The sequence below is a fragment of the Paramormyrops kingsleyae genome, chromosome 9 (assembly GCF_048594095.1).
Source record: "Paramormyrops kingsleyae isolate MSU_618 chromosome 9, PKINGS_0.4, whole genome shotgun sequence".
NCBI classification, from domain to species: Eukaryota; Metazoa; Chordata; class Actinopteri; order Osteoglossiformes; family Mormyridae; genus Paramormyrops; species Paramormyrops kingsleyae.
In genome coordinates, this window is record NC_132805.1 from 8788416 (window position 1) to 8813552 (window position 25137).

Sequence of the window (25137 nt, forward strand, 5' to 3'; positions counted from 1 at the left end):
ACAAGAATGGGACAACATTTCACTTTCAAAACGTCTGTTATTAAAAGAAGAGGTAATGCAACACAGTGGTAAACATGCCCCTCTCTCATTTTTTAAAAATGTGCTGCTTTTATCACTTTCAAATTGAGCTTGTATTTATCATAAAACAAAATTTCTCTGTTTCAGCATTTGATGTTGCCTTTGTTCTGTTTTCAATTAAATATAGGTTTGTATGATTTGTTAATCATTGCATTCTGTGCTTAATTATGTTTTATATGGTGTTCCAACCTTTTTCTTTTTGGAAATGGGGTTGTACGCGTGTGCCATCTTCATGTTAATATGACATTCTAAAAATGCTCAACCTCACCCTTAACATTCAGTTCAAGTGTTTCCACACTAGTTAAAATAAACCACCTAGCAATCTTAACCGGTTATGCAAAATGGTTATTACTCAAAATAGCTTAGTTGCCTTAGTGCTGTAACACTCTGCAGCTGTGGTCATCTGAGTCTCTATAGGGCTGGAACAAACCAGTCATGGAAACAGCTTTTGAAGGAGTCAGGAAGGATCGGAGTATCACAGATCTTAGTTGTTTATCCCAGTGACTCAGATCTTTTTATAGCAGCATGAGTAGTTGAGTAATTTCATGGTAGTATGTACCTGACTCTGACCTGTATGTTGAGTTTGTGTGTTCTTGAGGTCCTTCACGATCAAAAATCATGAATGTGAATTGACGTCGCTGAATTCCCCTTTGCGATCCCCTATTGGATAACCATCTGAAAGGCGGATGCGTGACTTTACTGGAATCCTACTTATCTTGTAGGATATGGCGGCAAGCAGCCACTGGGGGACACTCGTGTCAAAATTTACATCTTCTGGCGTAAAACTGATGGGAAAAGTTTGGAGACTTAAACGCCGCAGTAGAAATTAGAAAAAAAGGGCACGATTCCTTTCTCTATGAAAATACGGGCGTGGTTCTGTAAGTTGGTCCCACATATTTTTTTGTGTAAATGCTGTACTTCCCGCCGAAGTTTGTTACACTTTTGCGACCGTTTAATCCCAAAGCGCACGATTTTAGAAACGGTACAAATGGAAAGCGTCCTTAACATAATAAAACCAGATATATTATAGGCTTTTTTAATCACTGGCTGACGGTGATTAGGCAACCAGAATTTGTTTAAGGGTTTCTTTTTTCCGTTGTGCGCGTTTTTGAAATAACTAAAAAAATAAATATCGCTTTGTGCCTTGGCGGTATTACATTTATAAAACACTACTTGTTTGCATATATGCACGTGTTGATCTGTCCCGGTCCCATTTTGCGGTGGGAAAGGTGTGTTTGGAGGCGGCAGATGTCGCACGGAGCTCGGAGGCGTTTCCCGTGGGCGGCGCATCCCCGGACGTCCTCGGGACACGCGCCAGCTTAGGAATCTGGGATAACATGGTCAAGCACGGAAGGTGATCATTTTATACTTTAGGTTTCATTCGTGTGGGCAGGCAGCTGTGCTGCACGATGTGAGAATGGCCACGGCGGACCGCGGAAAAAGAGAGCTCGAGTTGCCGGCTGGAAGCATGTGGCAGAACTCAAAGGTGGATCTATCCAACAAGGACGTGATCATCAGCTCCACAAATAGCCGGACCAGAAATGTCACCGTCGTCTACGTGGTCCCCCGTGCGTCGTTGCCCGAGACCGGTGTGGACGTAGCGCTGGCATGCCTGCAGAAAGCCTGCGAAGAAGCGCACGCTTCCTTGAAAAGTGTCCCTTTGGATAAAGTCGTGCTGAGCATTCCGGATGTCCTGGACACATTCTACAACTCAGGCAAGTACGGACAGGGAGCCCATGTATAGGCAGAAGGTCTTGTAATCTAAGAAGACAGCGCTGTGCGGGTGGAAACACACACGCACCACATTGCAGCTAATTTAAGCATCCAAATAACTTTGATTCCTTGTGAAATTCACTTTCTCGCCTTTCGCGGACCTGATCCAGGTGAACGATCGGGCTGGTAATGGTTTGGTTTTCGCCTTTCAGACGTGGCCGTGGTGGAGATGAGCGACTCTTCTTGTCAGCAGTCTCTCTTCTACCACCTGGGCGTGAGGGAGAGCTTCCAAATGACCAACAACGTCATCCTGTACTGCAGCGAGCAGGGGGGCGATCTGCTCACTCTGAGGGTACAGATCTAATGTATATTCAATCACCTGAAAACTTTACTTAATCTCCGCTCTTACTATTGACTCTCCATGCATTTCTGAACCTCTCATATATTTGATTCCTTCTGCTTTCTTCAGTGTTGGCAACGAGCCGTTTCATTTTTGCACTTTCGGTTGACTGAATAGCAGATTCTTGCTTTGTGGGAGATGATGTGTAGTTCTTACTCCAATATTGCTCACACTTGTGTGTGGGTATTTATGCCCCGCTGACTGCTTGACAGCCATGTTTGTAAGGTGCTGTTTGCCTCACTCGAATAAAGCGAACAAAATCGTCTGCTAAAAGCGTCATGACTATGTCTGCTAAATGTGAGTATTCCTATCCACTTTGTATGACGACATGTTCCCGACGGCGGTTTCCTGGAAAATCGCTTTGCTGTAGGTTGCTCATTTTAGTAGTACTTAGGCCCTGTTCCTGAAAATATGACCTGATAACCGACATACTGCGGAATTCTTATCAGCAAATCCGAAGACCGACGCGAAATTTGGATCTATAAGCAGGAGGTGACTTTTAAAGTCGCGTGCAGTGCTAAAACAATGCCGAATGAAGTCATCGCCTATTCTTCAACACATAAATGTTTATTGTGCTGTTTGACTATGTAGAATTCTGGGTGACTGTCTTGGGTGGAGTAGCAAACAGAAACGAAGAGAACAAACTGTACCGTGTAGAAATCTTAGGCTGTCAGAGATGTGGTGTTTAATTGATCTTCATTTTGGTGTGGGACTAAAACATTATCCACCTCCCTTGTCCCATGTGTGGTCATGCATGGACCAAAACATTATCTGCTTGTAAAACATTATCAGCTGATATTCTTTGTTTTGGTTTTAACTGATTTGTTGTTACTGGAGCCATGTTTTGACAGCTATGTGTGGGTGTTGTCCTGCAGGAAGGATGCGGGACCTACACCTTTATCCAGTACCTGGTGTCACCCCAAGGCAAGGCTTTCACCTGTGAGGCTGGCACAGCAGCGGGCATCAAGGAGCTGCTGATCCCTAGGATCAAGCTGGAGCCCTTGCTCACCCCACTGGTGGAGAAGTTCATCCAGCTCTTGGAGAACGTCCAGATCCACCACAGGTGGGTCCAGTCCTGGGGCCTGCTACCACGCTGTTTTGCCAGGGTTGACGTCCCCCTGCACACCTACCACCAGTTGGGGAGGGGGGAAGCGATTAGGTCTGATCAACTTGACACTAGAGCACCTCATCCTCCCCGCAGCGAGTACTCTCAGGAGAAGATCCGGCAGGAGATCCGGACGGCCCGTGAGAGGTTCAGTGGCCCCGACCTGAGCCACGAACTGGGCCAGATCCAGAAGCGACTGGACACGATGGAGCAGCTTAGCCCAGACATCATCATGAACCTGCTGCTGTGTTACCGTGATATCCAGGTGAGGGGGTGTCCCACCCTGCTGAGCCATCAATGACAACAAAAGCGAAGAAACTGGGAGGGGCATCCCCTCAAAAAAACGGTTGGCAGGTGGAGATATACCGGCATGAGTTCTGCCTTCTTTTTCTGTATCGCCTGAGAGAATATTGACGTATCACATCCATCCAGGCAGTAACTGGAACCTCTCATGTTGCTATGGCATGTTCTGCCTCTCTATTGTTCGCCTGACTAATCAGTCATGCAGCCTGACATACACGGTATCTACTCCAGGACTACGGCGGCGTCATTAGCCTGGTGGAGACACTGACGCAGCTCCCCACCTGTGCAGTGGCCACGCAGCAGAACATCAAGTTCCATTATATATTTGCACTGAACAGGTACCTGCTCCTGAATTTGCCGGCACCCTATAATACGGCCCTCAGAATCCAGTCAACAGACTCGGCCCTGTTCAGTGAGAGTCACTCAGAGTGTTGACGATTCACCAACGATTCAGCCTGGTGCCTCGTCAAGTTAATTCAGTGTTTCTCTGTTGCTGTGTAATTGTGTTATTATGAATTGGTTTTTGTTTATACATTCTTACTAGTATTACATTGCGTGGAATGTCATTCAGCAAACCCAAAGTGTTAATCTACAGGCAGCCTGCAGTGATTAATGAATCTGGGTCACCAAATTGGTTTGTTTTTTTTTTGTTTTTGCTGCGAGCAGGAGAAACGCCCCAGGTGACCGTGACAAGGCCTTGTCCATCATCATCCCCATAGTGGAGTCTGGGGATCGGGTACCATCGGACGTCTACTGCCTCTGCGGCCGCATCTACAAGGACGTCTTCTTGAGCTCTAACCTCAGCGACCCGCGGGCGCGAGACCAGGCCTGCTACTGGTGAGAAGGGCGCGGAGAGCCCAAGCTAAGACCCCACTGGAATAAATTCCTCAAGGGTTACGGTGACACTGAGCGTAATGGATATGGATGAGAGCACAGCACCTGTAGGTGATTCCAGTGGGTACCTTATGGTAGACCCTTCATTAACCAGAATTGCACCAGTAAAATATGCACTTGCATAAATAGGTAAAATTCAATACAACTAAATAATTATATAAGCCCTACTAAAACCTAGCAGGAATCCAGCTAGGCAGGGTTTTCTTACTTCCGCAGATGCATGCTGACTCATTTTTTACAATGTGTTATTGTTTATTCTTCATTATCCAACTGGTTATCCTGGTCAAGGTTACAGCAGTTTTCACGTTTACCTTCATTATTGTATATGCTTTATATTTTATTCTGCGTGCATTTTTAATATTCTTATATCTAGTCTATAAGAATATTAGTCTAGTCAGCTTCAGATTGACACTTAGTGACGCCTTTTATGTAAGATCCTCAGTACTCCCATCTGACATGTTCCTGACGTCGGATTTCCTGCTCCTTCTGCTCTAGGTACGGCAAGGCCTTTGAAACAGAGCCAACGTTACACTCGGGCATCAACTGCGTGGTTCTGCTGATGGCGGCGGGCCACAAATATGAGACTTCTGTGGAGATGCGGAAAATCGGTGAGTCTTCTGGCAGCACCGGGCTAGTGATGTAGTCAAGGCCACCTAAACTGAGACCAAATTATCACCAAGACCAGAGTGTATCGAGACGGAGACAAGACCAAGACCGAGGCAGGGCTAGACCATAGTACTATGGTACTATGTTTGAGGCTACGTAACACACTGTGAAATGTGGAGCATAGGCACCATCTTGGGTCTAGGTAGTATGGCCTAAAATTTGTGTCACAGCATAATTTGAACCATGGACGTTATATCCTTAAAAGTTCAATATAAATGCTTATGTACAAATGTAACGTTTTTTCAGGTCAGACACACCTTATTGGTTGCATTTGAACTTTGAAGCAGGACGTTTTACACCCAGTCACAGTACTGTGTTAACCCCTTGAACCATATCCATTTTTGAGCGTGTTTCTATCCCTTTGATTTTAGGCTTCTTACATTGTATGTACATGAGTTAGCCACATATGCTTTATGGTTTTGATTTGATTCTGGGCTACTCAGATATGCCATAATTTGATGTGTAAATGCTGACACAGTCTTGATATCATCCTTCTTATGAGGAAAAACGACTTGCGCATATTGTATTCTCAATTTTTAGTCTCATCTAATATAAAAATTCGCAGGCACTACAAATCTAATCTCATAAATGTGTGGATTAGAGTCTCTATGATGTAGGAATGCAGGCGTTTCCTTATGGGCCTTTCTGTGTCTGATAGAAAGCAATGCATGGTTTTATATTTTTAGATTTTTTTATTTATTACTTCATAACATCTGAAAGGAGTTGAAAAAGAAAAGCATTGTTTAGTTTATGATCCACTGGATAAACACAGACATAACAGTTTTAGAGTCTAATGCTGAATGTTTATCGGTATTGTTTCTTTTTGCCTGTATACGCTATGATCGGTAAAGTGAAATTTAAGAAGGAAACTTTCAGTTGACATGTTAGCCTCAAACAACAAACCAGCACTGTAGCACGTCATTGTGTTTACATGTGGCAGGTATTCCAATTACACGTTTGGTGCGTTCTCTTTCAACTGTTTTGACAGAGCTCGACATCAAGCATACATATACAAACTTTTTGGAACAAATATTTTTAAAATTTCAAGTAATTGTCTTGCTAATTAATAGATTGCTGCTTTTGTTGTTATTTCTAGTAGAACTCCAACCCATGTTTGAGTCTTTTTCTATTCCTTTATTTATAGGCTTATAATGAAATAAACAAATCATAAAGTAAATATTGTTTTCCAGAAGGATGCGCTTTGTTTTCTGTCAAATGTGAATAATATGGTCGTTTTATGAATTATTAGGGTGCTTTTCATGGAAAATGTTATGCCTCATTATGCACACCTGGAATATTTTAGTAACCAATGTTGCAACTTGGATGACTGGATTGAGTACATTCTCTTGATTGCAAAAATATGCGATTCATGTGGATTATACCTATCCAACCTTAACTTTGAAAGGCTCTTCTAGTATCCCTGCAGTTTACAGGCTCTGTTGACAAGTTTAAATGTGTGTTAAAAACTCATTTAACTCGGACTTTAGCCAGCATCTTGTATTAGTGTACGTTTATCATGCCTATTTTACCCCTGCTCTTCAGTACTGGTACGTATCTGGGCATTTTTGTGACTCTGCCTTGTTTTTATTAGTTTTAACCTCGTTTTTATAAATTTATGTACTGGTCCAACCAAAGTGCTTTAATATGTAAAGCACTTTGTGTCTATAGGTGCTATATAAATAAACTGTACTTACTTGCTTAAGTGGTGATTAGTTGGCGTATTATGCTGTCCGTTGTGTTTTATCTGTCTTAACTAGCCCAAGAACAGGTAAATAAAATCTCGAGATTAATTTGCGATGGCGTTACTTGGCGTGAATAGCCCTGGCTTAAGCCTGGCTATGAATGAGGGAGTCTTTCTGTTTGCGTGGAGGAAAACTGAGGCGTGTTTTTGCTGGTGCTGTGTGCACAGGGGTCACCTTGAGCAGCCTCCTGGGGAGAAAGGGGAGCCTGGAGAAGATGCAGGACTACTGGGACGTGGGCTTTTACCTGGGGGCCAACCTGCTCGTCAATGAGCACAAGAAGGTTTTGGAGGCATCGGAGAAGCTGTATAAGCTAAATGCTCCCATGTGGTAAGATTTATGACAGATTTACCATCTGTCTATGCATCCGTTAATCAACCACTGAGATTCATTTTAGAATAGTTTTTCTCAACCCGGTCCTCGGGGACCCACAGCCGGTCCACATTTTTGCTCCCTCCCAGCTCCCTGCCTGATAATCAATGTTTTTGCAAAAATGAGAGTCTCGGGTGGGATTTCTGTACACTGCTAACCACCAGTTTAGTTATCCCGCTTCCCGTTGGTTGGATCTTAAGTGGTTGGTTGAAACAAAATCTTGGTCTGGATTTTTAGCTTTTGGACCTGAACTATCCAGCACTGGTCAGTTTAGAGGGTTTTATCCTAACGCTTAACAGTTACTTGATTACTCTGCCGGCTATGTGATTATGATCATCTGAACATGGACAAAGATCTAGATCCTGCTGAATTTACCACCACTGCTTTAAAAGAGCTGAAAATTTACTGCTGTCAGCGTTAACTGGTCAGGGTTATAATTACCTGCACCCACCAGTTCCTGTCCACGTCATGTTAATGTTACTGCTCAGGGCCTTAGCCTAAGGAAACCGTAAAGATTACTGACACATTGTTGCTCTTAAAAAGCATTAATGTCACATTCCACAGCCATGCTTAGAGTGATGATGCTTGGTATTGTGAAATTCAGTCATTTTTAAAGATGTGAATAAGATTCTGGGAAGCTGCTGTGATATCAAGCCTGAAGAACAATTCAAGGAATGGGGTTTTTCCCAGGCTGAGCTGAAGATCAGTCGCTGGAAGGTTCTGCTACAGCCCTGCTGAGCCTGCAGGTGTTTCTCCTTCCTCAGGTATGTGGCGTCGGTGATGGAGACCTACATCATCTACCGAAACTTTGTCAAATGTCACACCACAAAGCCTCCCCCCCACGAGCTGGTCAACTTTTGGATGGAGTTGCTCCTTCAGGCCTGCAAGCCGACAGTGTGCCCCCCCTGCTGCCAGGTGAGGCCTCTGAGTGTCCCTCCACACCGTGTGTGTGTGTGTGTGTGTGTGTGTGAGCGGGTATAACTATCCTTATGGGCAGTTTCCTGGTCCCCATAAGGGAAAACTCTATTTTAGAAAAATCGGTGACTGCTATGAAAAAACTGAAAATGCAAAAACTCTTGTATTTTGTTAGGTTACTTATGTTTATGGTTAGGGCAGGGTAGGGGTTAAGGTTGTCATAGTTAGGGTTAGCATTTTTCCCATAGAAATGAATGAGCGGTGTGTGTGTGTGTGTCTCGGGCTTCCACAGAAGCAAACCTCAGGCAGCGGTCTGTAGCGACAGTGTTGCACAGTGATGGTGTATATGCAATTAAAATAATAATAATAAAAGCAGATGGCTGCACAGTTTTACTCCTTCAGAGATGGGATGCATGGAGGTGGTTTATATGCTTTTCAGGGCTGGAGATTAAGGCTATTAGACTGTCTTTTCTCCAGGACTTGAATGCACTGTGAGGCCTTTGGCTTTGCAACAATTATGAGGAATAAAAATACATGGAAAAAGAATGAAAGGCCCTGTAGGACAGTTGGCTTTAGTACAAGGAGTCCAGCCGGACTGAGCGTAGCTTCTCTGAAGCTCTTTGGCGGTTTGTGAGTGGAAGTTTCCATGGGAGCGAGTTCCGGACCTACCGCCTATATTCACGTCCAGCAGGTTCTCATCCTCGAACCCACAAAAGTGTTCCAGCCCAGCATGGTGAGCGTCAGCGAGGATGACGACAGCAGAACCGTTCAACTGAGGCATGTTACCACAGAGAAGGTACATTGGCACTGACACCCCAGTTCACACCCCTGCCCTGGAACTGTTGTTCCTGTGAGCAGTGCCACAACTCGTTTGTTGTGATTATGGGCTGATGCGTCTGCTGTTAGGACTCACTGCACGTGATTGCTTAAAAGCCACTGGGGGAAAAAAGTGATCACCTTGATTATCACAAAACACAGAAACTATTATTCGCTCCTCAGGAATTTTTCGCTTGCGGTAGCTGCTTGCAGTTCTGCCCCCAGCTGCACCCAGTCTGATGTTTCTCATGTCATGCTTTTCCCAGAAAGGTCTGCACCAGTGGACCTTCCCAGCATCTGCGATCCGGGGTGTGAGGTATGTCATGAGCGTCTATCTCCTGCGAGGGAGTGTGTCTGCATCTCTGTGTGCACACCTGCCTGCTGAAATCAACACCCCCCCCCAATCATGTGGGTACTGCTTACCGGGGGGGGGGAGGGGGGGCTCTTAGGACTCTGAGGGAGTGCAAGTAAATCAGAGTCCCTTTCCAAAATTCAGATTTCTCAAGTATTAAAACTGCATCAAGTTTGACAGGTGTACATAAACTCCTGTTTTACCCAGTAAGTCAGCCAGTCGTGGTTATGTTTGTCACCATGGCAACTGAACGATCAAGTAATTGATAACTGAATGTGGTTTATGCCAACTAGTACCTATATTTGATTAAATGATTAACCATTAAACAGTTTGGGAACCCTGAGGACAATATAACCATAATAACCCCACGTACACAAGATTTTAAAAATAGTGAATAATATTTCATATGTTAAGCATGAATGATCGTTTTCATTGTCCCTTCCTCCGTTTGTTCGCCCCTCATTGGACTCATCTTTTGTACAGTGTTTCCAAATTCGACGGTCGATGCTGCTTCCTCTACGTCCTCTACAACTCGGATGACTTCCAGCTGTACTTCCCAAGCGAGCTGCACTGCAAAAGGTATGGGCCCGACCGAGGCAGCTGTCTCTGCAGGACTGCCAACAAAAACCAATTCAAACAGGCACATGGGTGTGTGAATCTGTCAGCCGTTTACTCGTTCAGCAGCCCTTTTTCTCTGACATTTTTTCTTGTTTCCTCTTTTGGTGGTGTTGCAAGCGTTGGATTAAATCACGCTGAACTGACTCGTCTCCTTCCTGAGAGTGATATTATCAGAAAGTCTGAGCTATTTTGAAAGAAAACCCGTTTCATAATTGTCTCAATCACACTCTCCATTTGCCTGCTGCGATTGCTGATATTTCCTGTCCTGCCTGCGCCTTGTAGGCAGAAGACATATTGAAGGCTCCCTCGTTTTGTGAGGCTGAATTCTGGTGTACGTCTCCCACGTGAACGTTCTTATTCATTGGAATGGTTCACAACTGCATTTAACCCTCTGGATTCCACTGCACAGCAAGGCAACTAAAACTTGGGAGTTAAAATGTGCACTGTCTGGCAGGGAGCTGGGAGGGAGCGAAAATGTGGACTGTCTGGCAGGGAGCTGGGAGGAAGTGAAAATGTGCACTGTCTGGCAGGGAGCTGGGAGGAAGCGAAAATGTGCACTGTCTGGCAGGGAGCTGGGAGGGAGCGAAAATGTGCACTGTCTGGCAGGGAGCTGGGAGGGAGCGAAAATGTGCACTGTCTGGGAGGGAGCGAAAATGTGGACTGTCTGGCACGGAGCTGGGAGGAAGCAAAAACATGGGCTGTTTGGGGGTCCCCAAGGATTGGGTTAAGAAACACTGTCCTAAGAGACTGTGTGTTCTGTGTGGCCTTAGTCAGTAAAATTTCGAAGTCACACAGAGTCAGTAAAAGGCTAAGGTCCCACACGCTGGGCTGATGGACCCAGACTTCCTAGGTTTACCCACTCATCTGCAGACCAGTTAAAATGAAGTTCGGTTGGTGCAGTTAAGATAACATGCTCAAATTGTGTGAGACTAACTGGACTATGGCCAGAGCAATAGGAGGGTTCGTAAGCACGCTTACCCATGCTTACAGCTAACAGATTGCTGGGCTTATTTTTTCTGTTCTCCTCCAGGTTCTGTGAGCTGGTGAATTCTTTAATCCAGCAAACTGAACTTCCACTGGAAGAATCGGGCCTGGACTCCTGTGGGGCGGTTCTAGATGTGAGTCACTCAGAGTTTGGATGCCCTGAGGGGCACAAATCCTACAGTGGGTCAGGGGTCACTTCTCATCTCTATGGCGATTGATCAACACCCTTGTGCCCCACTATTGGTGCAATCGAGTTGGCTTTTTTTTCCAATCGTTCTACATGGTTTTGAGTTTATCCTGTAAAATGGGTGTAAAAGACATACGTTTCTGGTTTCTTTTAATCCAGTCTGTAAAATTACAAAGCCCCATTCATGACATAATGATAAAAATGACATATATTGTGGCTACTTTTTAATATATCGTGGGAACAAGATATTGCAACATGGCTACATTTTAGTTATTAGTTCTCTCATTTTAATTGAATTATGGCCACATTTTAAGATTTAACTAAATGAGGGAACGCATTACTAAAATGTTTTATTATTGTGTGATGTGTGGGGCTCTGCAATAAATGGTGTCAAATGTCTTTGTCAATCCCACAGTTTGAGTACGAAAAAAATGAGAGCGGCGACAGGGTCATCCTGGGGAAGGGGACCTATGGAGTCGTCTACGCTGGAAAAGACACCAGCAACCAAGTTCGCATCGCCATCAAGGAGATTCCAGAGAAGCATTCCATGTGCGTAAATATGCTCCCTGCCGCCCCGGACTCCCTGCACTTCCGTCCGTGTCACTGTGATTTGTCATGCAGCTGCATGAGATTCTGGGGGGAGAAAAAGCCATGTGGTCGTAATGTGGTGGTTGCAGTTGCTGTTGGAGGATCGATGACTGTTTAGATTCTCAGATGCCATGTTTACAGGAATAATAGATTATTTGCACAGCTGGTTTATATACGGCCGCAGAGATAAGTCCCAATTCCAGTCTCCTTGCTGTTTTTGGCACTGGCTCCACATCATGCAGCCGCTGCCCTTCTGCGATCGCGCTCTAATGTTCCACTCGCCCTCTGCCCCGTCTCAGGTATTCCCAGCCGCTCCATGAAGAGATCGGCCTGCACAAGCGGCTGAAACACCGCAACATCGTCCAGTACCTGGGCTCCATCAGCCAGGGGGGCTACATCAAGATCTTCATGGAGGAAGTTCCTGGAGGTAGCCTGCCCCGCTCACCACGCCCCCAGTCTGACCTTAACGGTCTGCTTGGGAAGCACAACTGGATCCACCAGTCTGTCTCTTTCATGCTTCCACATTTCACATTTGCAGTCAAAGGACATTTTTTTTTCTCTCTTTTTTAAATTGCTTCTTCCTGTTTGACGTCGAACGAGCGCCCTCATCCATTCCCCGAGGCGGGAATCCCAGACAGATTGCAAAATGACTTGGATGTGAGTTCCAGGAAGCTGTAGGCGGCTGCGCTGCATACCCTGTTTACAGGAAGACAGGCCATGTAGGGCAAGAGTCTGCATGCAGGACAGGAGAAGTGATGTTCTGGAGCGCAGCAAGGACAGGCAATGCGTCCTTTTGAACCCTCACGTCTCTACATGCCGCTCTCTCCATGCAGGAAGCCTGTCTTCTCTCCTGAGGTCCAAGTGGGGACCACTGAAAGGCAATGAAGCTACCATAGTATTCTACACCAAACAGATCCTGGATGGGCTCAAGTATCTCCATGACAACCAGATCGTTCACAGAGACATCAAGGTACAAAATCTGGGAAGTAACGACTTGGAAACAGACTGGCCTTTGTAAACAACTGGTTAACTGCTAAATTATTCGCATATTAAATTGTATTATCCAAAGCAATATGCAGCCTTGTGCAAATTAATTGAAACAAGTAGTAATGTTTTAACAGTCTGATTTTCATTTTCATTCCGGAAAGCCTTCATTAGACACTTTTTCAGTGGGTTGGGGTTACATCATCGTATGTGTGAAATTTCATCATTGTTACATTTCCTGACGGGTCAGGCATCTTTCAGCATGATCTGGCTCCGTGCCATATGTCCAAAATGGTGAGGAATTTCATCAACAAAAAGAAAATCAAGGTATTTCACTGGCCTGGAATCTCTCTAGATTTAAAGCCTATAGAGAATCTATGGTCAGTCAAGCAAACAACGCCTTTGTGGAATGGGCTGTTCCACAAAAGATAAGATTATTCAAGCGTTAATTCAGACATGATACTGAGACCCCAAGATCATCAGAGACTGCTCAGGATCTCATCCGAATGGTACTAAAAAGCCGAGCAGGTCATATTTTATATTGAAATGTTGACATGTCAAACTTACTTCACCTAATTTGCACAAGGGTGTAGCTACGACAGGGCATGGTGCCGGTGGGAAAAGGGCGGCGGTCCACTCATGGCTCCAAGACACAAAGGAGTAGACCACAAATAAAGACCACATGGGGTCAATAACAAACAGGGGACCGTAAGAATAATCTAAAAGAGACCACAAAGTAACACAGCTAGAGAAGTGAGCTGAATAGGGAACAGGACTAGGAAGCCAAGCAGAGTAACGTATGTGCAGGAGCAGGAACAGTATGACCAATCCACAGAGAGACAGGGCAGCAAGCAGCAGGTGGGGTTAGCTGACTATAACCAATAAATACAAATAAACAGATGAGGCTGGTCGCAAACCCATGGCCAGAGGAGTTATAGTCTCAGAACCACACATACAACCCATTGAGCTATGTGGTGGTCCAGGAAGTAAGGGGAATACACTAGGGCTGAAAGGCTAGGAGACGGGGGGGGATGCCCCCCCACCTGCGGGGTCAAATGGGGATAAAACACATAGGCCAGGGTCGGATAGGCACTGACCCTGACAATCAGATGCCATTCACCGTGTAGATTTACTGACGTACGTATGATTAAGTTACATTTGTAGTCACCAAGCTAGCTGTCATCCTGTAAACAACTCATCAAGTAAATATCTGTAGTAAGATTAACACCCTGACGTTGTCAATGTGTGATAATTTAAACAATATATTTACAGAACACAATTTTGACTGAGTCAGAGTGAGTCAGAATTTCCTTCTCTGAAAGATGTGGAAGACTGCGTCATATTTAATTAAGAGCAAATACGCAGGATCCAAATATCAGTATTTGTGTTACAGGTAGTTGTGGAGAAAATAAACTTAATAAACAATCTGTGTAGAACTGAGTTCACTGTCTGTAACATAGTGACAGGTGTAAACGATGTGGGTCAGGGTCTTAATGTCTGTCCTACCATCAGGGGGACAACGTGCTCATCAACACTTACAGCGGGGTGCTGAAGATCTCGGACTTTGGCACGTCTAAGAGGCTGGCCGGCATCAACCCCTGTACGGAGACGTTCACTGGTAAATGATGACCGGACCAACCCATGACCTTTTGGGAAGGGGTGTGTTTATCTCCACTGTCGTTCTGACACCCATCTGACCCGACTCCACCCAGGCACCCTGCAGTACATGGCCCCGGAAATCATTGACCTGGGCCCCCGAGGTTATGGGAAGCCCGCCGATATCTGGTCCCTGGGCTGTACCATTATCGAGATGGCCACGGGGAAGACCCCCTTCCATGAGCTGGGCAACCCCCAGGCAGCCATGTTTAAGGTTAGGGTCAGAGGTCAAATCTTCTGCTCTTCCTGTCATATATAAACACGCCTTGGTGTAGTTAACAGATACAAGAATAAAGATTTCATCCTTCTTTGGCAAGTTGAGCATGATGATCTATCCAACCTAACTTCCAAATGCTTGTCTGTTATACAAGGATAAATAAACTTTATGGATGTGTAAAATTAATAATCATTATAATCATGTAATTGTATAATGTTTATCAATGTGTATTAAAGCTGTTGTGGTATGTTAACATGTTAAGGTTTACTTACATGCTGCTTATGAATGTTCTATGAATGCGTAATGAATGCATTATGAAGGTGCACTGAATGTTCTATGAATGCGTAATGAATGCATTATGAAGGTGCAGTTAATGTAAATGTTACTTATATTTGGTACGATCCCCCCCCTGCCTGCGGTCTAGGTGGGCATGTTTAAGACCCACCCCACCGTTCCAGAGAGCATGTCCGAGGCAGCAAAGACCTTCATAATGTGCTGTTTCGAACCCGACCCCGACAAGAGGGCCACTGCCTCCAGGCTGCTGCAGGACATCTTCCTCAAGCTGAACGGGCGGAAGAAGAAGGTCAAGCCTGTGGGCATCATGCCCCCGATTGAGAACCCCGCCAGGGTCGCGCGGGCGTATTCCCCAGGTGCGTTTGCTGCGGGTGGCAGGCTGCCCATGTGACTGACTTTACAGTAAAGCGACATACTGAGTAGCAAAGCTGCTGTCACCTCAGGGGCTTTGTACCTTGACAAACCTAACTTGGGTCCAGCAATTCCAGAATTTCCCCCTAAATGAACAGTTAATTCCCCTTCCTGCTGATACCCCTATTTCATGCCAACCTTCTGCTCCTCCTTCTATCCCCTTATTTTAACTACTTATCTAACGCTCAACAAAGTGATTCACTTTGGGGCCACGGTCCTCTCTTCAACGTGTTTGTGGCAAGGATTCCTTAACACCATTGCCCCCTATAGGTGAACTCCATCGCAGTCATTCCATGCCCACCTCTGAGCAAGCTGAGGACTGCAGCCTGGCACCAAAGTTGGACTTGGGCAACTCTTTGGACCTGAGGAGGGTCATGCCCACCTGCCCGAAGAAGCAGGGGTTGGACAGCTTCTTATCGTAAGCAGATGACAGAATCACACACATCACCCATTTGTAATCTAACCCCATCTAATCACATTCTGGGTTGCGGAGGAAAGTCACAACACTTCACGCTCTCAGAGGCGAGCTGGGACTCGAACCCGCACCCCTCGGAGCCATGAGGCCACAGTTCAATTCCTTGAGCCAGTGTGCCTTATCTGAGCTACTCATGGGACACGGTGATAGCAAATAGGTGCCTTTTGTAATTCAGGCTTTACCATGCTGGTTACAGTCCCAGAGTTTCAAGATAACTGATAATTCAGTCCGAGGTCCGGCAGGTAGAATAGCATTTATCTGGTTTTGGTTTGTTGGTTTGTTTAAGCAGAGATTTCCTTTGTATTTTGATTTTATTGTAAACTGCAGGCTCTCTTTTTGTTCTGAGCTTCCTTTGGGAAAAGGATGTGTGCCGAGGACAGCCAGCTGCGTCCTTTATGTGCTGACTGGCTGGCCGTGTCCTGATTTTATCCGCTTTTATTGCCGTTGATTGGATTCCTCCCTACAGCAAGACCAATGACATTGCAGCTTTATGGTGTTTAATTGTAACTGATAAGGAAACGTAACTTTACCACTGGGTCAAAGGAGAGTAATATCAGTCACAGAAACTGCGGTTATTTCTGAAAGGTGCCCGCAGATTGTGTAGTGATGGACACAGGAGAACCCACAATGTGGAGCCAGACCGTGTCTTATTGCAATGACGCCGCTCGTCTGAATGTGCTATTAGCACCTTTGTGATATACTGGAGGACAGCTACTCAGCACACGTTAACTGCCCAGAGTTAGGAGTGTGCTTTTTGTCAGACCAGCATAAAAAAAATCAGTCTTGGACGTAAATTTGTCCTGTTGGCAGAATCCCAGACGACACATCGGACATCAGCCCATTCACGACAGGGGAAAACCTGGGCCTGTTTCTCTTGAGGAAAGTAAGCGAGCGGAGAACCACGCTGAACTCCATCCTGTGCGAGAACATCAACACCGTGGTGAGCAACATCCAGGAGATGCTGCCCCAGGTAGGTCAGCAGCCGTAACCATAACAACTCTCACTGGCAGGGCTGTCAGTCAGTCACAGGGTGCACAGTGCTTCAGGGACACGTATGCATGGGGACTTATGCATGGGCAGGGCCTTGGGGGCGCCGGCCCCAGCGGAAAGCTGATTGGCCCCCTCGCATGTCACTCAACAGTTCAAAAAACATCATTGGCTAAGTGTAAGGTTAACCCCTCACCTTAAAAGAATACTAAAATCTTTCCCGGCGCGCACACACCCCACAATGAAAAATGCAGCCCTGCTTGTATGGTGCCTTGATGCCACTGGCTGTTTCGGTGTTGCAGAGGCTAAAAATCTACACAGACTACCTGCAAAAAGTGTCTAGTCACATGACCTGTTGTCTAGGTGATTTTAAGATGGCATTGACATGAGTCATTCCATTCGTCTTTGAATTAAATTAACCCCAGAATAACCCATCACCACGCCCTGGTACGGTATGTTTCGGTAGATGTTTAACGACTGGCCCCGTTCCATGGCTCTGTCTCAGCATCCGGAGGGTCATGCCCCTTCCAAGCAGCACATCACGGACCTGATCTGCTGCCTCCGGGAACACGTGCACCAACCGGACCGGACCAAGCTGAACAGCTGCCTCAAGAAGCTGCGCTCCAGCCTGCTAGCGGCGGCAGTGTCTCAGAACAGTGTGCAGGCAATGCTCTTTGGCTTCCAGGACGCGGTGGGTTATGGCAGAGTATCACCTATGGCTGCCCATTGGGGTCAAGGGTCTACGTCTAACCGTGTCTCTATGAGGAGGGCGTGTAACCAAACCCCCCCCCCCCCCATACTGTAACATGAGCCCTGTAGCATGGGAATAACAAAAGTCTAAAGATTACAGTCTAAAGATTTAATGGGATTCAAAAGGTTCATTGTCATCTGTACCAGTACAAGTACTGAGTGCAATGAGATGCTCACTTGTGTATTTTCTGCAGAGAAACACAAAGGTAATAGGATATAGGTCAAACAGTTAGGTAAAATATATATAACTGGAAATGTAAATGTAAATATGGATGTATGTGGAAGAAGAAATATGGTTTGTACTTTGACGTCACCTTGTGCGTCAAAGATGTCATGTAATTAGGGGTGTATGCCCAAAGCTGTGACAGAAATAATATTTATTACATAGCTCATATTAGAATCATGATAGTTAGGATGACTGGAATATTGGTCACGCACACTGTCAGAATTGGGAAATGTTCAGTCGAGTGAACACGAGTACCTGGTTAGGGCCGTCTGCAGCAGTTGACGGGCCCTCGTGTGACGAGTGTGAGAGGTGAGCGGGAAGCAGATTTCCTCACCATTAAGTGTGTAATGAGCCATGAAATCGTCTGCTAAGTGTGACGATCTGGACTCATCTGCGTCCAGCCGTTGGGGTTTACAGCCTACAGGCTACGGCCGTGTTTTACCAGATGCCCGCTTCATTGATTGGTCTTGACTGAGGTTTTGACAATATTTAAATGATACTGCAGAGTAGCTGAGGACCTACGTTAAAGGAGCAGTTCACCCGAAAACTGAAAAAGGTGTGTTTTACAGGAGCTTTGGTGCTGTCTGTCCATCTACGTTGTTCTGCTGGGAGTTGTTTAGTTTTGGGGATATCGGCCACAGAAATGTCAGGCTTCTCTTGAATGTAATGGGACTGAATGGCTTTCTTTCTGTGGTGATTAACGTGCCAGAAAAATGCAGTTGAAATGTCTCTTGGTCGTCATCCCTAGGGACTGTAGCCCTGAGTATTTTAGCCCCGATGCCAATCTTCCTTCAAAAAAAAAAAAACTCAGGCGTCAGATAAATCTGACTTAGCTGCTGATCTTTTCAATAGCTAGGAACACCCCTGCTCTTACTAGAAATCATGACCCAGTTACTCAAGGCAATCCACAGACTTTGTAGTGAGCAGTTTAATGTATGAAGTATTTTCTTCTACCAAACTCCACACACCAATCATATCACTGCGCAGAAGATATCGGCGAGATCCTCATGCTTCCAATCTGACCTTCTATGAAGAGGAATAGAATGAGTCAATATTTATTTGAATCGCCATATCCCCTAAGTCACTACAATGCATTTTTAAAAGCTAAGCACATAATTATAGCACCATAACCAGAGCCATAGTTTAGATTGTCTCTGCTTCACTGTTTTAGGTGAGGAAGGTTCTGAAACAGCAGCAGGTTAAACCTCATTGGATGTTTGCCCTGGACAACCTGCTGAGACAAGCCGTGCAGGACGCAATCGTGATCCTCCTGCCAGGTAGGGGCCGCCCTCGACACCCCCAGGGTCCACCCACACTGACCCGACCAGCCAATTCTTGGGCGTTAATGTTGATTGACAAGTAATGTCTTGCCTGCTCCAGAACTGCAGCTGCAGCTGGACGATACGGAGGAGGCGGGCGATGGGGAGCTGGAGAGCAGCCCCAGCAAGAAGAAGCGGGAAGCTGCACCAGTCACCCCGTGGGAAGCGTCGAACTCAGAGCAGCCTACGCCCAGCTTGCCTGACATTAGCAGCTACCATATCACTCTCACTGAGACGCTGCGACAGATTCGCCAAGACACGAAAAGGTACCTGCCTGGATTACCCAGGGTCATAAAGACTTGACCCACTTCTGTGCCAAAACGCTGAGCCCACTGCACCACTTCTGATCTACATGCGACACACAGTTTAAACTTTTGAGTCGTGGTGTAGATACTCGATTGATGTTAAATGCACTTTGCAGTCTACACTGTCAGAAAAAGGGTACATCCCTAGTACTGTTTTGTACCCCAAGGTACAAGCAACATTGATGTACCCCCAACTGCACAAAAATATTCCTGTCAATTTCTGTACCTTAAATTACCTTCACCTGCAGCTAAGGTACAGTTGGCACAACCTTGAGGGTACATCCTCATTAACAAGTAATCGTACCTTCAGAGGTACAAATTGGTCCTTTTTCTTCTCACAGTGTAGAGCAAACGGTTTTTAGTAATAGTGCTGCGACAATTAGGGCGCAATATGTATGAAATAACTTCAGTGCTTCATGCAGAGCAAAAAGACATTGATTATCATTATGCTTAAAATTCAGATGTTTACAATATGTAAGCGAGCATGTTTGTTTGTATGGCCAGTAGAGGGCAGTGTTGTGGTTTGGCTGTACAAATTTTCGAATTTTTTAGAATGTAGTGATTAATTGTCATTGTTAACACACCACAGCACACAGTGCACAACAAAGAAATGTGTCCTCTGCATATTTAACCCATATGTGACATAACAGGGGGCAGCTAATTCGGTGCCCGGGGAGCAGCGCTTGGGGCTGGTATCTTGCTCAGGGTACCTCAGTGGTGCCTTGCTGGTCGGGGATTCAAACCTGCAATCTTTCAATTACAAGTGCGCTTCCCTACCCATTAAGCCACCACTGCCCACAATATGGGAAGGTTTGATGAGTTTTTGATGAGTATTTTGAAATACAGGAAGGTTTGATGAGTTTCTGGTCAGTTCCCCCTTCACTCATACCATGAGCCCTGTTTTCAGGCTGCTGACTGAGCTGAGAGAAAAGGAGGAGGAATATCAGAAGCTACTGATGGACATGTTGCAGGAGAAACAGGAAATTATTCTGGACTTCAAAACTAGGGGAAATTGCACCCCTACAGGTGAGGCTGACTCTGTGCAGTTTTTGTTTCAAGAACTAACGATGAATATCCTGCAGTTTTCCTCATAAAACTGACGGCTATTAATTTTATAATTATTCTGTCTGACCTATAGAAACAAAGCCACTTTAGGCCACTTCAACTGCACAACAAAGAAAAAACCTGCCGTTTCCAAGCCAGCAGGCCAATAAACAAGCTTACACTCATGCCCAGAAGTTTCTCCTGCTAGCTGTTTCTCAAAGTCGCAGCTATCTTCCTTGCATAAGGCCGGTGATTCTGCTCCCTGCGTAGTACAGAGTGTAACCACGGCGAACAATGAGAATGGAGACCGAGGCAGTAATAGCAGTTTGTCGTTCCCAGTGAAACGTAGCCGCTTAATTACATGCTGGAGCCTTTGGCGTTTAATCGCTGGTCCCTTAGCAACAGACCTAAACCGGTTTTTATTTAGGCATCTGACTTTCTCTGACTCAGCAGTGAGAAAAGCGTGATTTATTGGGGTTGCTGTGGCCGATTTGCAGCCCGCATGTGGGTGAGGATGGTTCAGGCATCCTGGGAAGGCCCACTCTGAGCTGCCTGCCCCCCCTGCGTGCTCCCCATGCGCCCTGCCCAGACAGCAGCCCCGCTTTCTGAAACCCAGTCCCTGCTGCGTCTTGACATTCATGTCGCAGCCATATTCACACAGGCTGCTTAACTTTCACATTCTGGTTTTCAATCCCGTGTTTCTGTAATTCCCACACCCTCTCTTGTTCGTTGAGTTTTTAGTCTGACTTGTTTCTGGCAATTTTTGCGTTTTACCACTGGGCAAATTCATACCAAAACCTTGGATGTTTGTTTTTTGCTTCATTCGGTGCTTACCCCCCCCTCCCCCCCCCAGGTGTCCTCAGTCCACACTGCCCTCCCTTACACCCTTTTCCTGGTCTGATTGTCGGGAGATCGACCACGTGCTGTTTCCAGGGGAATCATTAATTGGGTTATGGCAGCGGCTGCATTTGATGAGCCCAGTTTAAACTTCACTCAGTTAAAAGCTGCCTCAGGCAGAGCTTCAAACACACACACACACACACACACAGGTGAGTAATTATATCTTTGTGGGGACTCTCTATTCATTTCTATGGGGAAAACTCTAATCCCAACATGACGACCTTAACCCCTACCCAGCCATAACCTTAATCATATGTAACCAAACAAAATACGAGACCTTTGGCATTTTTAGATTTTTGATCGCATTTACAGATCTGAAAAATGGTCCCCACAGTGTTAAAACAACAGGCTTTTATCACATTGTGGGGGATATTTGGTCCCCACAATGTAATATAAACCTAATACACACACACACACAAAGCTCTGCATGCTGGCACAATGTTGTCAGTTCCTCAATAATCCCTCCTCTTCCCTCCCTTCTCAGAAACCGTGTGTCCCTCTCACCATGTCGAAGTGCCAGACCCTGAGGCTTTGTCGCTTATACGCTGGTTGAGAAACGTACCGGTGGATGAAAACACCATAGAAATTGTAAGTGTGTGTGCATGTGCATGTATATGCATGTGTGCGTGCATGTAGGTGTGCATGCATGTCTGTATGTATTATGTGTGTGTGTGTGTGTGTGTGTGTGTGTGCATGCGTCCATGCATGTGTATGTGCATGCGTGTGTGTAGGTTTGTGTCTGTGTCGATGTGTACACAGTGAGTAGTGGAGTAAAGGATTATCGAGGACTAACACAAAGGCAGGACAGCTGAGTCATCGTCTAACTGTTGGGTGATCTCTGGATTTCAGCTGCTTGTGCACCAGTTCACTCTGGAACTCCTGCTGCAGGCTGCCTCCAGGGACGATCTGAAGTACTGCAAGATTAGGTGAGCCGTCGTAAATCTGCACTGTCACGGTCCCCACTGAAGCGCTGAGCTGCTGTTGGTGTCATTTTTCAATGGTTATAATATGGTTAAAATAAAGAGTCCTATTATTTCCACCTGGGATGCTGAACAAAATGTTACCGGAGGTTTTGCGCATGAAAGCTGCCCAGCGTTTCTTGAGAACGGAGAGAAATTCCCTGTGTCCCGCAGATTTGGGAATGGCGTGTCCTCGGACTGGATGCGTGTTTTCTGCGGGATTCCCCAGGCAGCCACTGTCACAATGTGATGCAGGGACATGAAGCAGCCTGAGATCCGTTAGTTGATGGTGCCATTTTCTCCACAGGGGGGGCATGGTTTGCCGGCTTTGGAATGCCATCGTGGCCCACAGGAACTTAACCAACAGCCACGGACACGAGCGTGAGGAGGCCTTCCGGTGACGTCGGCGCTGTGGAGCTTGGAGAGATCTGGCTTCCTGCTGCCTGAATCATCTTGGACGCCGATCCAAGTTCTTATAGTAGCAGACAGTTATGTTTTTCTCCCAAATATAGCTGTAGGACACAAACATGGTATCTCACCTACCCTGGAGATGGATATTAGTGGAGTCCGAGTCGTAGGTCAGCGGCTCTGTTCTGGATCACAGAACAATGCGGGTTTTATTTAAAGCTTATTTAAGGTGTTAAGTCTTAACTGTAAATACGGGGCCATGATATAAACTGTGAAATATTTCATAGTATGTATATATAGATGTGTCTGTATTGCATGTCATCTGGGACAGTGTAGAAAGTGTGTACAGACTAGGACTGAGTATGCGTGACATCATCACTGAGCGCCGCCCCACTCTGGGCGATTCGTCGTTTTGCTGTTTTAGGCAAAAGCTACATGTAACCAGAGCCAACACTGGAGACCTGCACCACTGCTAAGGAACGTGTCACTGCAGCACAGAGCTGCGGAATTCTTGCACTACACCAGAGATTAATGCTTAGTCCAAGGAGAGGCCTGCCTCTTACGGTACTGCGTTTCAGTCCCTGTGTCTACTGAGCGGCTGACGGTCTTCAGTCATTAAAGGGGCGGGTCAAAACGGTGCCCATCCTGCTGGGGGCTGAGGAGGTCTCACACGACGGCGTGGTTCATTAACAAAATGGACAGAAGTGTATTGCTTATGGTAAACATATGCAACAGTAAACTGAATATTTAATGCATATAATTAGGGGCACAGGATCAGTTCAGTTTTCATGTTAAAGAGCTTTGAGATGACTGTGGTGTGACTGCCAGAATCCAGAAATCATGCAGTCGGCTTTCTCACTATTTATTATGTTTATCTATTAAGTCTCGATATCAAGGCTAAATTACTGGGTGCCTTGTGTATTTTATTTAAGTGTGTCACTGTTCTGATGGTCACACAACAAACTGTTCAGGGGAAAACCAATTTAACTTATATTTTACTCTTTTCAAATATGAATTTTAATAAGTCTTAGGTATTTCATTGAAATTGAACTTGAAATTGGTAACATTTGTCTGGTGAGGGAACAATACTCTCAAAATGTGCAACTTTATATTGCATCTCTGATATCATTCATCTGTCTTTTAATTCATGACAATACTTTAAATTTTAAGTTTGTAGCCATTGTTGAATCATTTTCAAACTAAAGGAATATCTTGCCAGATAAACAAAACAAACGGAGTCCATTAAAAGTGGATTCAATAAATAACGTTAGTGCAGGCGCTACAAAGTGGCTTGTTGTCTTTATTGCCTCCATGACACAGCGGGGAAGCTCCAACCATAGCGGGGGCTGGGGGTCCATCTCCTGTGGGACTGATCATTATACTGTTGTTCTTATTTTCTCAATATTTTTCTGAACATAAACTGGCATCTGTTATTCTCTTCCTCTCTTTTTCTCAGTTTGTCTGCCGCTCCCTCTTTCTTTGCTTTCTGTTTTTCTCTGTCTCTCTCTTCCTCTCGTTCTGCCTCTCTGATGGAAGAAATGACCCGTGTGAGTTCTGGTACAGAACATTCCACACGTGCTGCCCCCCTTCTGTTGTTATACTGTTGACATCACCTTGGAAACGGGTGTTGACCTTCCTGTTAGTTGTCTGCCCGAGATGTAGACCGCTGAGATGGGGCAGGGTTGGTTTGCGGACTGGAGACTAGTGTCTCTCACTATTCGGTTTCCTCTGGGTTGCATCATCGTACTTATCACTGCATACATATCAAACGGTGTCCAGAGGCAATGTCACTTTGTTTATACAGCCAAAGGAAACTGAATCGCATGTTCCTAAGTTTTGCTGGTGATCGTTTAAGGGCTGCTGGGTCTGTGCTGTGCTGTACAGGAATGTATAACAAGCTATCCTTTGATTCTGAACAAAACTTTTTTTTTTTTGCTTTTATGCTGGTTGGGTGATAAGTCACCTTCACTCCTTTGATCTGCCTGCTTTTGAAATGAGGTCAGTGTTTGTGCAGGTCCTCAAATTCACCAGTAGAGGGAGCAGGAGAATTATAGTACGCATTCTGTGTCCTTGGTGAAATGAACAAAGCCCACCTCATTCTGTTTTATGGAAAAATTATTTATGATTTAATTTACATTTAGAACTAGTCAGTGAGTTTAAACTGCATGTTTATCTGGCAGTTTAGGACTAAGCACCATCTTTAACAAATGATCCATTTACTTGTCTTGCAATAAGATTTTCAATCAAAACACAATCATGTGGTTACACAGAAACTGCAGGTCATAATCTTAAGCAAACAAGGGGCGTTCAGTTCAGCCATGAGGGATTTGTGTATTTGCCTGTCACATGCGTGACTGTCAGAAAGGCCAACCTGTGTCCTAATACAGCAACGAGTTCAGGTTACTCCAGGTGACCTCTAATGCCTTGCTCTCCCATCCTGTATATTATGGGATAGCCCTGAATTGCGATTTG

The 25137-nt window shown here is 45.4% G+C and overlaps 1 protein-coding gene across 4 annotated transcripts; it reads left to right on the forward strand.

Annotated features, from left to right (window-relative positions):
• Window positions 1–816: 816 nt before the first annotated feature.
• On the forward strand, window positions 817–23954 carry LOC111848885 (mitogen-activated protein kinase kinase kinase 5). Of its 4 annotated transcripts, XM_072716259.1 has the most exons (29): window positions 817–956; window positions 1453–1793; window positions 2004–2143; window positions 3067–3254; window positions 3393–3561; window positions 3831–3937; window positions 4266–4436; window positions 4989–5101; window positions 7069–7228; window positions 8035–8185; window positions 8874–8981; window positions 9268–9317; window positions 9837–9932; window positions 11002–11089; window positions 11558–11691; window positions 12030–12157; window positions 12564–12700; window positions 14227–14332; window positions 14427–14584; window positions 15012–15237; window positions 15563–15710; window positions 16578–16737; window positions 17260–17445; window positions 18902–19007; window positions 19111–19315; window positions 20262–20380; window positions 21783–21886; window positions 22148–22224; window positions 22565–23954. In XM_072716259.1, the coding sequence occupies exons 2-29, from the start codon at window positions 1496–1498 to the stop codon at window positions 22656–22658; spliced, it is 3927 nt and encodes a 1308-aa protein (XP_072572360.1). In that variant the 5' UTR covers window positions 817–956; window positions 1453–1495; the 3' UTR covers window positions 22659–23954. The 4 variants fall into 4 exon arrangements, with proteins under 4 accessions (XP_072572360.1, XP_072572359.1, XP_072572361.1 ...); XM_072716258.1 differs by lacking the exon at window positions 817–956 and having other exon boundaries at window positions 991–1793; XM_072716260.1 differs by lacking the exon at window positions 817–956 and having other exon boundaries at window positions 991–1793; window positions 8877–8981.
• Window positions 23955–25137: the final 1183 nt, after the last annotated feature.